This window comes from Ricinus communis, chromosome 1 (genome assembly GCF_019578655.1).
Source record: "Ricinus communis isolate WT05 ecotype wild-type chromosome 1, ASM1957865v1, whole genome shotgun sequence".
NCBI classification, from domain to species: domain Eukaryota; kingdom Viridiplantae; phylum Streptophyta; class Magnoliopsida; order Malpighiales; family Euphorbiaceae; genus Ricinus; species Ricinus communis.
The window spans coordinates 33,102,105-33,117,533 of NC_063256.1; the positions used below are offsets into that span (position 1 = coordinate 33,102,105).

Sequence of the window (15,429 nt, forward strand, 5' to 3'; positions counted from 1 at the left end):
AAAATCTATATCAAACAGGCAATCACGTAAATTTCCTAAAGCTCCAAATATTATACCTTATTGTTGATTCTCATTTTCAAGGGCCTCATTTACTTGCTGATAGAAATATTCTCTATTAAGATGAATTTTGATTCGATTATTTTTTTTTCTAATACGATATAAAGCAGTGCGTAGTTCAAAGATAGTAGATCGACTCATATTAATATCACTCAGATGCAATACTCATATTTGAAGTTTCAATGCTTCTTCATGTAGAATTTAGCATTGATATAATTGAAATTTCTACTCATTTATTAATTGAATGTGTACCTCCTCATTGTTATGCTTATTTGGATCCATTGTATATGAAAAATTATCATCTGGTGTCCAATGACGTCCAATAACTCTAAATATATCACTAAGAGTGTACATATTCGTCATGGTACCTACTAATATAATTATTAAAATGTTAGTATAGTAAATAAAATATTTTTTAACAAAGTTTGGGTAAACATGAAGGTAGATATTTGACTAAGTCATTGTCATCACTATCTTTATAAGCTAAAATGCCCTCTTCATCTATAGGTATTGGAACAATATTTAAAAATCTCATCTTAAATAGTTTGTACTTCTTGTGATATTGTTATAATCAATGATTCATTATATTAATCTCCCTCTTTAGTTGTTCCATCATAACTTAATGGGTACAAACTCCACTTGTGTAAGGACAGTCTCTTTAGGGCACATGAGACATACGACATCGTTTCACACGTTAGTATACCATTCTAAAGAAGAGAGATTGAATCCTTACAAGTACAGGTCCCACTTGTGCAAGGTCAATCCTTGGGTCAATAAAGTGAAGCAACATAGTCGTTTTTGCACAAAAACTGTTGTTTAGGTTTAAATGGCTCTTAGACCCGTGCAAGTAGAGGGTTGGCCTCACACGAGCTTAGGGAACTAGGGCTTGGAACACACTAAATACAATATTTTAAGCAAAACAACATCGTGTTTAAGCCTTGAGCTCCCTTACCTTACACGCGTAGAAGGCGAGCTCGGGCGTGCTTAGTGGCCTAGGTCCTTGTGGCCTAAAAAAAGTGACTCCATTTTGATAGAAATACAAAATATAAGACTTAAAATGATATGGTTATGAGGGACGGGAGCTTACCTCTTATGGGTATAGATTCCACTCAAGCGAGGTTAGCAGGCTTAGAAAAGCACTTTAAAACAGAATTATAGAAGGAGGTGTAAGAATAAATATGGATCAAGAATATGCGAAAGACGGAAATAATGTAACAAATATGGAAAAAGTTTGAAAAGCAGAAATAAGAATAAATTTGAGCCCTCAGATGGCTATCTTTGCAACTTAATTCAAGCTCAAATCGGTTTTTAGAGAAAGAATACCTAACCTTTTACTTAATGAAAGAAGTCAAATATTAATAATGAGGTTTTGACATGTATCAAAATTTGATTAGAGGGAAGTTTCCCTCTTTAAAATCACCCAATGGATGATCAATACGTCACCTAGAGTTGACCTTTACTCAAACTAAATGCATGCGAGGTAAGAGCATGTCCTCGCACAAGGCGAGGGTGAGCTCACGCAAGCTTAACATGAACAGGCGCTAGGTTAAGACCATAGGCCCATGCTCCCAAGTCAACACTCCTCTCGCACGAGCTTACCTTGGACACCTACAAGCTCACCTTGGACACACGCGAGGCTAGTGATACGTGCAGGGTCTAAGTGGACTTGCGGAAGTTCAGGGTGAACTTGTGCACGATCACCCTAGACTCGCGCAAGCTTAGGCTTTAGACAAAGGGACTTGTGACATTTTGCATTTTTTTATTTCTCTTATCTGTAAGCAATCCTTTTAGGATTTTAAAGGCTATAATCCCTTTTTATCTTTTAACTCGCAACCATTTAAACTATCATTGGGCTTTATATAACTCTAGATTTCAGATTTTCCATGATAACACCCTATTGGAAGATCATAGACTCTCACCCAATAGGGTGCATGATGAAATTGAATTTGAGACGATTGTATTGCACCATCAATAGACTACAAACCAATAGATTTTTATTGAATTGCCAAGGTTCCATAGCTAAAATCAAATCTCAAGAGTTAAAAGTATTTAATTTTTCTTTTTAATACTAGTACTATAGCATATTTTATTTTATATTTGATTCACGACTCAATCATGTTTGCTTTTGAGTTAACCAGATATGCTAAAAAAAAGCATAATACATATTTAGACATCTATATTCTAATTATTTAGTCATTTTAACATCTTAATTTTTAATTTAATCTAATCAACACATAAATTTTGTTATTATAACTTTTGGGATAATTATATTTTGGTTTGTCAACTTGGCAAAAAATGATAAAGCAACGGTTGAATTTTTAAAAATAATAATTAAGTATTTGAACCTGTAAAAAATGACATAATAGTGTTCTAAGTAGGTCACCTACATGTATCCTTGAAATTCTTGCTAATATGGATGAAAAATTAAGAAATGTTGGACACGTGAGAAAATGATATGGATTTATTAGTGATATATGGACATTAGGGTTAAATCTAGAGAAATTTTAACCTCATTTCTATTTCTTTACCTCTTTCATCAAAATTGTTTCATAATCTTCATTTCTCTCATTTCTCTTCCTGCTCTTTAAATTTCTTTTATTTTGAAGTTATTTCGTAAAGAAAGGTTATGAAGAGTGATCTTTGCTTCTATCAAAGGCGCTTCGTATTGAGGACCTTATGGACAAACAGAAACCTAAGAAGGAGATTTCTTTGCTACGAGTTTGGTTTAGGAAATTGTGGTTGTGGTTTTTTTAGATGGGTTGATCCTGAGATATGTGAAAGGGGCAAAAAAATCATACATAGGCTACTGAGGCAGGGGAGCAATTTTGAAGCTGAAAGGGACGAGAACCGAAGAAGAGAGAAGTGGTTATGGGCATGGGGAATTTTCTCAATAGTTGTAATTATATACAAATGCCAGTAATATAGTTGTTGTAAGTTAGGATGTATTAATGAAGGTGTAATCGGTTTATAATTCTTGACAGAAAAGTAATGTAATCCTAGTATTAGAATTACAATGGAAATATGGTTATTATTGCAATTGTGTTTTATTTATGCATTTGCTTTATTTTTATTTATTGTTGTATGTTTATGAAATTGTTAAAGAAATTCTGCTTATCTTATGAATTTCTTGGTGATATGCTAGTGTTAATGTATAGGATATAAACATATGCCTACAAGATGCTTGATAAAATGACATCTTGGTAGCAATATGGTGTCTCACTGTTGGAAAGTGATTTTTATGTTCAATTTATTGAATTTGCAGAAGTATCTGATATAGCATAACCAAATAAAATGAAGCTGCACATATATCACATTGCATTATTAATAGGCATAATCTATCAATTTACATGATCTGGACATAAATAAATGGTCCACAAAAATAAATTTAATATGATATAACATAGCAAAGGGAGAAGTAATTTGTTCAAAAAATTACATAGCATAAACATAAATTTATAGTATCTTTGTTTTCTAAAAAAGAAAAACTACAAGAATGTTGCCATAGCAGAATCCGCAAAATGCATGATTTGCCTACTTACATAAATGACATATTTATCATCTTAACAACAATACATTGGCTTCAATTAGGCCCTTTTGGCAATGGAAAGAAAGTTGAAAATGGAGGTGCTTCTTGGTTTATAGAATTAGTGCCTTCAACCTTTGATTTCTTTTTCTTAGTTGCTGCTGCATTACATGGTATGGAAGCACTCTTTCTCTTTGCTTTAGATGTTGAAGATGACTATACTTGATTCCCCTTTGCTTCCTTTTATTACTCCTTAACCTTTTTTTTTGTCTTTTGCCTAAAATTATTTGTACTAGGTAACATATATAATTGATGAATTACATTTGAAAAATGAAAAAAAAAACACCTCCAACTAGTTTTCAGTGATGAATTGCTTGCCCCACTTCTTAAAGCCCGTTTTCTATCTGTCATAAAAGAGGATTCAGCTTCATTACCAATTCTTGTCTTGCCCTCCTTATAGATTACCCTTTGAGATTTAGTCTTTGGCTGCAAATATGAATATACATTTAATCCATTAATGTTACAATGGTTAATAAGTTATAGTTATAAAGGAAAAGAAATTACAGAAATTAATATTACATTTGTAACCATATGTCCTGTTGTTGGATCTATAAACACACCATAACCTGCTACTGGTTGGGTAGACAATCTGTTAGATTGAGAAACATTTTCATTCGTTGATCCTTCACAAATTTTACTCTCAGTTTGAGAAAATACTTTCATTCCTTGCCCCTCGAATATTTTAATTCTATTAGACCTCAGTTGGAACCTTAGATGAGAATTATAGTTGCTCTATTAGCGTTGGATGGTCTAGGCTAAAATTACAAAAAAAAAATAGTGATTGAGCGATTAAATTACATTCATTGAAATTATGTTATAGGAGTAATGCTTACTGTAAGTTTTGGAGGTCTAGAATTGCTTGGTCGTGCATGTTGTTGTTGTTGGCTATCAGTTTGCTGTTGAGGCATGTTCTTCAATATAGGACATGATTTTTTATTATGACCTTTCTGAGAACAGGTCCTACATGTCATTATCCTACCCCTTCTAGAAAGCTTATAACTACTAGTTGCTTCACTAGGTTCCTTTCTCATATTTCTAGTTGGTTTACTGGGCATCTTCTTATACGGAGGCGGTTGTGGTGAATCAATACCAAACTTGCTACTATTCATAGACTTCATCATACAAGAATAGGCTTTTTGCTATTTTTCTTTCCTATACCAGTTATCAACAAAGTCCTCAGGATCCTTTTCCAAATAAAGGATGGCACAAACAACATGTGGGCAAGGGATTCTTGTTAATTCCCATTTCCTATAAGGATAGGTCCTATTACTCAAGTCAACTATATATGTGTGTCCCTTATATACTATTTCAAATCCACAATCCCTATTCTAAATCACTTGACCTTATCCACTCTCTAAGAAACTATCATGCATCTTTGTTTTCTAATTCTATAACCAAAATTCCAAATCCACTTGCTAGTCAAATTCCTATTAGTAACCAATCTGGTCATTACCAATCTTCTTATATCTTCTAACATAGAAATCACATTTTTAGTCATAGCTTTAATAATCTTACCATTAAAGGCCTTAATTAGATTATTATCAACAATGTCACATTTTACATGTGTATTAAAGTAGGCCCTCACTATTGTCTAGGATGAGTAGTCAAAATGTCAAGCCTCTCAGTGACAGCCTCTTTAACTCGTTCATGTTGTTGTCAAGATCTGGCATGTTTTTAGCTTTTGCACACATCAAAAAAAAGCTTTTGAAGGTCTGCACTTCTTCCATGAATTTTCCTTTAGTTTGCATACAAGTGTCTAGCACAACACCTATGTCAACTTTTTGAAGAATATTAGCAACTCATCTAACAGTCCATGCATTTAAACAATTGTTTCATTAGTTATAACTAACATGAATTTTTATAATGAATTTCTTTAATTGCATCAAATAAATCAAATAATCTAACTACATTACTTTTTGTTGATATTTAATAATTGTCCAACCATCACCATTATCAAGATGCAAGTCTGCCTGCAACAACTGCATAAACCATTTCTATGTAACTCTCCTCTCAGAATCAACTAATGCCCAAGCAACATAGAACATTTGATTGTCCACGTCTCTACCAACAACTGTTAATAACTCTCATTTGATTGCTCTTTTCAAAAAATACCCATCTAAACCAATCACTCTTTTACACGCATTAAGCAATCTTTTCTTTAAGCATTCAAATGATATATAAAGCCTATCAAAAATTGGGAATTGATATGGAATAGGTCTCTTGACCTTCATTTAAGTAGTGCTTCCTAGGTTTAATTTAACAATTTCACCCAAATAATCCCATAATATAGCAAATTCTACTGTTAAGTGACCTTGTAGCATTGACAAGGCACAAACTTTTGCTCTCCTTATCTTAGTTAAACTCATCTCAATCTTTATTTAAATCTTTCTTCACCAAACCTTCAAATCGACCAACCTCATGCTCCCATTGTATTTATACTTGTAAAATGTAATTTTTAGCAAGTCATTTAATAGTGACCCTTTTGTTCTTGTAAGTAATTTGGCATGAATGTTTAGGCCTATATATTTTTATCAAGAACCTCTTACTTACACTGTCATTAGAAGCAAAAATATCCATTCACAATTGTTCTTCACACACTTTGCCCTACCTTCTTCTTTTATATTCCTTACAATTCTTATCTCCCTTTGTTCTTGCATTGCAAATCTTATTAGAGCTTCTTTGCATTATTTTGGACCATTCAAATGCATGCTTAAAGAAAAAGAGATCTTCTCAGCCTTTGGTTGAAATGTTGGAAATCTAGACCTCCTCCTTTTTGCATGATCTTTATCTGAACCTTTTGTGCTAACTGTACTGTAAATCATCACTAGACTTAAAGTAGTATGTTTCATTAGCATCACCCAATAAGCTCGGCTGTTCTTCTCTTACATTTGCCTTATTGCTGCTTGTTTCATTCCCCCCACTAACTGGAACTTCAATTCTTTTATTTTTTTCTATTTAATTGCCTCACACAATTTCTAGCCTCTTGTAACTCCTCATCATCATCTGTCAAGTACTCACGTTCTACAATTTCCTCATTAGAATCCCTATCCTCTTCAATCTCATCAAATTCTTTATTCAAATTTATATCTTCATCTGCAGTGGAACCAAAACCATTTTCAGTTGTTCTGTTTAAGCTTGTATTAGCTGTTGTGACTATATCTCCATTACTAGTTGCTTCTTCATTATGCCCATCCATTTGTTCAGCATCATCCAATTGATCTTCATTTACAAACACTTCTTGACCCTGATTTTTTTTTATTTTGTTAATGTTTCACACTCATTTACTACGAATTTGTTGAATAACTGGTCATCTTTAATCAACTCAACAACTAAATCTACAAATTCATTTTTTTCTGCTGCAAATGTTTCACATTCACTTTGTTTTGTAAATCCCTCTATGACTGGCTCATTACTGTCACCCAACACTAACCTCATTGCTGCTAGAGACTCACTTCTCACTTTTGCATCTCTTTCTATCCTTGCACTAATTGCCTCATTACTGCATACACCAACCACTAACTTAGTTGCTGCTAGAGACTTATTTCTTACTGTTGCAGCTCCCTCTGTTTCTACAGTAACTGCCTCATTACTGCTTACACCATTTTTTGACTTGGTTATGGTATAATCAATTTTTAGGGCTTCAAAACCATTTAAGCCTCCTTCTTTTATTAGGTCACATATACCCTCATCATTATTTAAAATTCCCCAAAGCTCCCTCACATATTCTCTTATCATTTTATGATCAGTATATATCTCCATTGAGCCATGATTTTTTACTATATTTAACATGTCTTTCACTAACATCCAATATAATAACCTTAACCCAAAAGCTAGACTTTTACTTGGCTTTCTAAAGTGAACTTTTTTTCCACCACTTTATTTTCCATTATCTCTCTTAAAAAGTTCATGAAAGAACCCAAAATGAGCCATGATTTTTTACTATATTTAACATGTCTTTCACTGACATCCGATATAATAACCTTAACCCAAAAGCTAGACTTTTATCTGGCTTTCTAAAATGAACTTTTTCCACCACTTTATCTATTATCTCTCTTAAAAAGTTCACAAAAGAATCCAAAATAAAAGTGTAACAATCTGGAACCAGATCACATGAAATATTATCTGCTTTGGCCCCTATTAGCCTCATGGTTCTGTTCTCTTTGCGGATTCGAGAACTTTCCAGAAGGTCACCCATCCTAGAATTTATCTGAACCAAACACGTTTAACTTTGGAGTTCCTATAACTCAGCCAAACAACCAAAAAGCGCCTTATAATGATTAGTTCCAACTCTTTACATATATGCTATCAACATTCCTTACCCGTTTCGATGTGCAACTCGATTCATTCATGTACCCTCGTACCTTAGAGTGCTGCCATCCTAGAAGCCTGCCAGAAGTTGCTTCTTGTCTAGGCATCCTATCCTTGCCCCGACGCCACTTCTAGCCCTCATCAGACCGCTTTCTAGGCTAGGTTGTCACATGCCCACTAGCTTTTGTCCAGTTCGTCTGCGAACCATACATCTACTAGAGGGGTCCTACTCTGATACCATTTGTAATGACTCAAAATTAGATCACATAAGATATTGTCCGCTTTGGCCCCGACTAGTCTTACGGTTTTATCCCCTTGGCGGATTTGAGAACTTCCTAGGAGGTCACCCATCCTAGAATTTTCTCAAACCAAACACATTTAACTTTGGAGTTCCTATAACTCCACAGCCAAACAACCAAAAAACGCCTCATGTGATTAGTACCAACTCTTTACATATATGCTATCAACATTCCCTGCCCCGTTTCCGATGTGTAATTTGATTCATTTAGGTACCCCCGTATCTTAGAGTGCTGCCGCCATCCTAAAAGCTTGCCAGAAGCCGCTTCTTGTCCAGACATCCTATCCTTGCCCCGGCGTCCACTTCCCGCCCTCATTAGACCGCTTATCTAGGCTAGGCTATCATAACAAGTCTCTACATCTATATCAACCTCCATTAAATTACCACCCATATCAATCTTTTGTTTCTGTCCAAAATCACTAATAAACATTCCACCATAATATAACAGAACAAAATGCATGTCAAATCAAATAGTAAAAGCACACAAATTAACACCACACCAAGATTAAAACTCATAAGCTTACAAAACTAAGAAACTAGAACAAAATGCAGTCACTCACTTCATTAACTTAATAAAGAAAATACATATGAATTTTATTTGTTTTAGAAAAGTTCTACATTAAGATGCAATATATGGAATATGACAAACCCAACAATTAAAAAAATCAAAACACCAATTACAAGATATGTACCTCTTCATCGTCGTGAATCTTGTTAGAATTCTCTAATTTAGTTACCTTTAGCAATCTCAAACCCTAACCTTCTCTTTAATCAACTCAACATTCCCTAATTTAGTTCTCCCAAATCATGAAACCTTAACACTGTAAAACTCTAAACATTGGGTAAAAACACGTTGCTATGTAAAGGACAACTTAGTAATTTCGTTATTTTAGAACACTTCACTGCCACGTAGCTTCTATTTTCCACCTCATTTCACATAAAAAGTCCATGTCAGTATTTTAAATAGGTGCCTAATTAAAACACTATTATGTCATTTTTTCACATATTCAAACACCTAATTGTTATTTTTAAAAGTTCACTCACTACTTTATTATTTTTTACCAAGTTAATATGCCAAAAATATAATTATCTCATAACCTTTTTAAACAATTTTAATTTTTGAAATTGAACTATGTCTTTTAATAATATTAACACACGTTTGTAGAATATACGTAAACGTGTGAATGAAGCCACATATTAAAAAATATTTAAATATTATAGAATATATAAATTAAAGTATCTATTATATTATATCAAAATTAAAAAATTAAAACGATCAAATAATAAAAATTTAGATATCTAAATATATATTTAGCCTTAAAAAAAAAAAAAAACTAGTAGGATAACTACAGGCGGAAAGATAACCTTAAGGAGTTTTAATATAACATTAGAAACATAGAAGCTGACTTATTGGATCAAATTTTAGGGAGTCAAAAGTATTTGAGCATAAAGATAAAGGCCCCACGGGTGACAGTTGAGTTCTGGATTAATTACGTGGAGCCCTGCTAGAAAACGTGCACACAGAAATTAGCTGTATTAACAATACACCCTAACTGCTCCCTTAATCAATCACTACAAACAGAAACAGTGGACGGAGCATATTCACAAATTCGCTGACGAATATGAATAGCAAACAACAGCTGGTGATTGGTTGATTTCGATGAAGAGAAGAAGAAGAAGAAGAAAGAAGATCACAACACAAGAGACAAAGATATGTTCAATATGGATTTTTCTAAAGACAATTTAAAAGGCTTTATTTTGGCTTTATCATCAAGTGCTTTTATAGGAGCAAGCTTCATTATCAAGAAGAAAGGCCTCAGAAGAGCAGCTGCAGCTTCTGGTGTTAGAGCTGGTAACTATTTCTTCTTCTTCTTCTTCTTCTTCCTCTTTTCTCTTTTTCCTTATATTGATTATGGTTCTGTTTTTGGTTTTATGAATTGGGTTCTTCTTTGTTTCTTGGATTTTTGTAGGTGTTGGTGGATTCTCATATCTATTGGAGCCTCTATGGTGGTTGGGCATGTTCACCAGTAAGTTGGGTTTTTCTCTACGTTTCTTTTTGTGGGTATTGCTTAATTTTGGTGGACGTGAAACCTGTTATGATCTCCTTATTGATATGGAATTAATGGGTATGTCATTGTTATTTGAACGTTTGTACTTGTGACTCTTTGATTTGATTATTAACTTTAATGATTCAAGACTGTAACTTCAGAAATTAATTAACTTATTATAGTAGTCAAATTGTTAAATTGCTAGTTCGTTAGAACGTGAAATCGTAATTTTACATTCCCATTTGATCTGTTCACTGAATGTTTGTAGAATATCCATGGTTGTATACTTTTATATAGTGATTATTGGAGAGGTCGCAAATTTTGTCGCGTACGCATTTGCGCCAGCAGTTCTAATTACCCCACTTGGTGCATTAAGTATTATTGTCAGGTAATTTCTGAGTAATGTTTACATATAGTTGTCTGAATTTTTCCAGTGTCTTTTTTTCTAAAATAATGTACGTTTCATCTGAATTTTGTATAGTGCTGTCTTGGCACACTTTATCTTGAATGAGAAGTTGCAAAAGCTAGGGGTCTTGGGTTGTGTGATGTGCATTGCTGGTTCTATTATAATTGTGATCCATGCACCTCAGGAGCATCCTATCACTTCCATTCAAGAAATATGGAGTATGGCAACTCAACCAGGTTTGTCTTTGCCTCCATCTACTTTTGTTTTTATATCACTCTTTTGTTGACTAATCATACTGCCATATGTCACAGCTTTCTTGCTTTACGTGGCCTCAGTGATCGTCCTTGTTTTTATTCTGATCTTCCATTTTTCGCCACGATGTGGGCACTCAGATGTCTTAGTTTTTACTGGCATCTGTTCATTGATGGGTTCTCTTTCGGTAAATTATTTGAACTGTTGATAATACTTTTTTTTTTTCTTAATATTTTATTTTCTGTGTTATCTTTAAATCTATTTGGTGAATCAAACACCGTGATCTAATAAAAATTCTGATTAGTGGATAGTCTGGATACAACAGAATAATTCTATTAGATCTAATGTAGTTTTTATAATCACCTTTGTTCCATTTCTTTTTTTTTTTTTATACCTATAATCAGTTTTCATACTTAAGTTTCACCAGCAACTCAAAAGAAAAAAGAAAAAATTCTGTATGTTTTAAATTTATGTGACTTTGAAGTTAAATGTTCTGCTTTGCCTGAATGATTGTAAAAGATCATTCTTTCAGTGAACAGACTTGGTTATAGAAATGGACTTCTATTCATCTGTTCTTTGCTTGGAACATTTTGAATTTTAAGAGTCTTGAGTTGGTGAAATCTATTAGGTGATTGAGGAGAAGAATGTTATAAGCTGAAGAGAGTTTCCCTTAGTGAACTAGTTTGCGTGTATTGTGGAACACCTATTAATTTGGCTTTGGCTATGGCTAATGATTGCCTTAGATGTGGTTATCCTTTGAGTATTGGAATGGGGAACTGAATGAATCATATTTCTCCTTTATTATTTTTTCTGTTAAGCAGTGTCTGCGTATGTATATAAAAGCAATGTTCAATATGCAGGTTATGAGTGTCAAAGCTGTTGGAACTGCTCTAAAATTGTCGTTGGAAGGAAACAACCAATTACTTTATCCAGAGACTTGGTATTTTGTGTCTATCGTTGTTACATGTGTCATCACTCAAATGAATTATCTCAACAAGGTTAGTGGTGGGGTTTTCATGCTTGTTAGTTTCCATCGATCAGCTTTTATTGTTTATATCTGCAAAATCTTGCCACTGCATATGTACTAAAGGGTGTAACAAATATAAGCTCCTTATCTCTTTTTCATTCTTCCTTTTCCCTGAAAATCTTCTCGCTCCCAGCGGCTTGCTTTGTCATGTTTACACTGGAAATTCCTTTTAAAGTTTGGCAGCCATGTCTCGTAAATTGAGATGCTTTTAGACATACCACACAGTCCACCCTCACTTGGTAGCAAGTTATTCCAGAATACACACGCCAGATGTAATTTGATAACTGCTTATGTGTAAACTGAAGTTATCAGTCAGCATATTTTCTTATCAAATAAAATTATTAGTCTGCTTCTCCAATCAGTCAAGTGCTTTCTTGCTGAGGTCATAGTATGTTAGTCTTGATTATTGAAAGAGTGTTAATATCAGCATTCTTCACAAGAATCTTAGGTTAAGAATGCTAAAAATGGCCTTGGATCTTAATTATTAGCTGACCTTCTTCTGGTCATATAATAGATGACGACAAAATGTTCTTTACATAAAAAAAAAAAAGTTGAATGTAATTATCCTTCACAACCTACGCAATTAAAAGATTAAACCTACATGTGCACTCGTCATTTCGGATTCTTTTCCCGATGATATTTGCATTTTCATTTTCTTAGTTTGATTATTACCTGAAGAGCCTCCTTTATCTTTCTTTTTCTCTTATTGTCCCTATTTATCGTGAAGTCTATCTTCAAGCTTCTAGAGACTAATATGGAATTTTCTAAAGGACACTTAGTCACAATTGCAATCAAGTGGAAGGTAGATGCACTCAGATGAATCTCATATGTATTACTTGTGCATTACCAACTTGTTACCTAGATTTAAACTTGTCTTTCTTTGCTTTTTGCTGGCAAGTCTCTTGGTATAGTTTGCAATGTTGGGGAGGCAGCCCTTTTGGTGATCTTCCGCAAAGTATTGTTGGTGTCAAATTGAATCTAGACATGCTTTGCGTCATTAAGCTGCCTGAAGGTCGGATATACCAACTACCAAGGATTCAGTGTCTTATTTCTGGTTTTTCTGTAATAACAGATAGTCTACTTCAGTCTAGCGTGTACAGTACATAACAAATGAAATGCTTTAAGTTCTAATATTATGATTTTTAGATTTTTAATTTTCCACATACTATGATTTGACAGATTTCTATTATTAGAAACGGTGAAACATACATTTCCATTGCGTATTGGTTGATTTTGGATTTTAATCCTTTTTGGTTTATCATTTTCTAATAAATTTCCAGAAATAAATGAACCCATGAACCTCTGAATATTATGAATTAACCACTAATTCTATTTCTGCATTTCATCTTCATTAACTGTTTTACATGTTTCACACTCTTTCCCCTTTGAAAGAAGTATAGTTATATACTTTTCTCCAGTAATAATATATCTGATGAAGCACTCAATTTTTGTATAATGTTAAAGTGTTGTACGACTAGGTTGCATTTTATCTATTTTCTTAGTTCGATAATGTGAAATTTTTTGAATGTGAAATTGGTGCAATTGTTATTATTTCATTGTTACTATAATGCTCTAAACCTCAAACTCTAATGTTTCAGGCACTTGATACATTCAACACTGCAGTTGTTTCACCCATTTATTACGTGATGTTCACATCGCTTACAATTCTTGCGAGTGTCATCATGTTCAAGGTGCTGTTGCATCACTTATGATAACTTACATCATGGATATCGCTACTTCAGATTCTTCTTTTACCCAGCATTTTGTTCGCTTTAAATTCACTTTATTAAACAGAGTAACATCAAGGCAGCTTCTGTTTGTTGTAGTATGGTTTTGTATATTGATCACAACAAGACATGTTAAGTAACTATATTGAATGCATAGAAATTGTTCACTTAAGGCAGCATTTGAATCATAGCCCTGCTCCCTGCAAGATTGTATGCCTCACTATGAGGTTGAAGTATTTAGGCTTTGGTTGATAATTAAACTTACGAAGTCCAGGCCTAAATTCCGAAATGTTAACTTTTAAGTCCAAATTTTATGTGAGAGTTCCATGGGTCTTAAGATTTGGCAACAATATATTTAGTTAGCACAATTTTATGGAGTCATGATCATTTATTTGATATGAAAATCTAAAAAGGTAAACTATTTCATCTCAGGATTGGGATGGCCAAAACATTGGAAGCATTACATCTGAAATATGCGGATTTGTTGTTGTGCTTTCTGGTACGGTCCTATTACATTCAACCAGAGACTTTGAGAGAAGTTCTTCTTTTAGAGGTGCAGCAACCAACGTTTATTCACATTCTTTGTGATTTCTATGAATCATATTGTGTTTACATTTTTCAGTGTTTTGAATAACTGAATCTAGCTAAATACCTTCGATACACTCAGGTGGTTATGCTCCATTATCTCCTACATTATCTACTGGACTCTGCAGCGGGAATGCAGAATTTTTCAAGTATGAAGAGGTAGATGTGCCATCTGCGGATGAAATGTGCTTACGAAGACAGTAGTAGACTTAATTAGTAAGGGACCTCTTATTTCATCTAGTTGTGAAAGGCAAGATCCCAAGTTTTTCCAGTGGAATCTCCATGCTATCACAGTACTTTTCTGGTTACATCGAAACATGGCACGCACGGAAAGTTTACTTTCATGTGATTGTCTAGTGGCTCTCAGTAGCGAGCATCTTAGAAAATCAGTTTTATGCAGAGGCATGGAATGGTTATTGATCCCTGTAAGTATTTGTGGGTCTCTATTTGGTGTTTCCATGATTTCATTTGGAAGGAAGGGTTTATTCAACTTTCTGAAATTATCAAAGGCAGCTAGCTCGAAAGAGTGACTCTTCCACTGAAACCTGAATCTTAGGAAGAAAGCTGGAATCATGGAGGAGTTTCTAAGCTGTGAAATTTAGTGTGTTGACAGTGAAAGTGAGGATGTGGGTGCAGAGTGGTATTTGTGATCAGTTGTTCATAGGTGTGTAGATTGATCGTTCATAAGCTAAATATGTGGGAAGAGTGAAAATGTTACTCTGATCAGTTCTGGGAAGAACATGAAACTCTGAAACTGAAAGACTCATTCCATAGCACTAGTTGAATTCTGATTCTTTATTTTTATTAATTTCTTAATGTCTACTTCCATTGATTAAGATAAAACTAATAATTCATATAAGAGTACCAGCTGAGAGCTTTTGTAATAGCATTTGCAGCAACAATTATTATTGTAATTATTGTAGTTATTATTAATTTAAAGAGTAATGTATTTTTCTTTTAGTAATCATTTATTAAACTGAATTCTAAAATATTCAATAGCATTTTTTATAGTATAATTTGACTTTTTGTGCAAAAATTTATTTATATTAAAATAGCCATGGAATTTTATTTCTATTCAAGTAATTTTTATTAATATTTTATAAATAATAAAATATTAAAGTTTAAACGGGCCTGTTTA

General features: G+C 33.5%; 1 protein-coding gene across 4 annotated transcripts; it reads left to right on the forward strand.

Annotated features, from left to right (window-relative positions):
* Positions 1–9,564: 9,564 nt before the first annotated feature.
* On the forward strand, positions 9,565–15,251 carry LOC8271527 (probable magnesium transporter NIPA6). 4 transcript variants are annotated; one of them, XR_001535785.3, is made up of 10 exons: positions 9,565–10,098; positions 10,217–10,273; positions 10,592–10,682; positions 10,776–10,936; positions 11,012–11,139; positions 11,813–11,950; positions 12,707–12,781; positions 12,878–12,991; positions 13,578–13,670; positions 14,139–14,187. XR_001535785.3 is itself a non-coding variant. In XM_002526984.4 (9 exons), the coding sequence occupies exons 1-9, from the start codon at positions 9,960–9,962 to the stop codon at positions 14,493–14,495; spliced, it is 1,050 nt and encodes a 349-aa protein (XP_002527030.3). In that variant the 5' UTR covers positions 9,644–9,959; the 3' UTR covers positions 14,496–15,251. The 4 variants fall into 4 exon arrangements, 3 of the variants coding, with proteins under 3 accessions (XP_002527030.3, XP_025014514.2, XP_048229645.1); XM_002526984.4 differs by lacking the exons at positions 12,707–12,781; positions 12,878–12,991 and adding an exon at positions 14,374–15,251 and having other exon boundaries at positions 9,644–10,098; positions 14,139–14,259; XM_025158746.2 differs by lacking the exons at positions 12,707–12,781; positions 12,878–12,991 and adding an exon at positions 14,374–15,251 and having other exon boundaries at positions 9,652–10,098; positions 10,563–10,682; positions 14,139–14,259.
* Positions 15,252–15,429: the final 178 nt, after the last annotated feature.

Excerpts from the sequence above, each read along its gene's own strand:
- LOC8271527 (XM_002526984.4), top strand. The coding sequence starts at position 9,960 with ATGTTCAATATGGATTTTTCTAAAGACAATTTAAAAGGCTTTATTTTG. Across the intron at positions 10,099-10,216 it reads AGCTTCTGGTGTTAGAGCTG|GTGTTGGTGGATTCTCATAT; the intron begins GTAACTATTTCT and ends GGATTTTTGTAG. Across the intron at positions 10,274-10,591 it reads GTGGTTGGGCATGTTCACCA|TGATTATTGGAGAGGTCGCA; the intron begins GTAAGTTGGGTT and ends ACTTTTATATAG.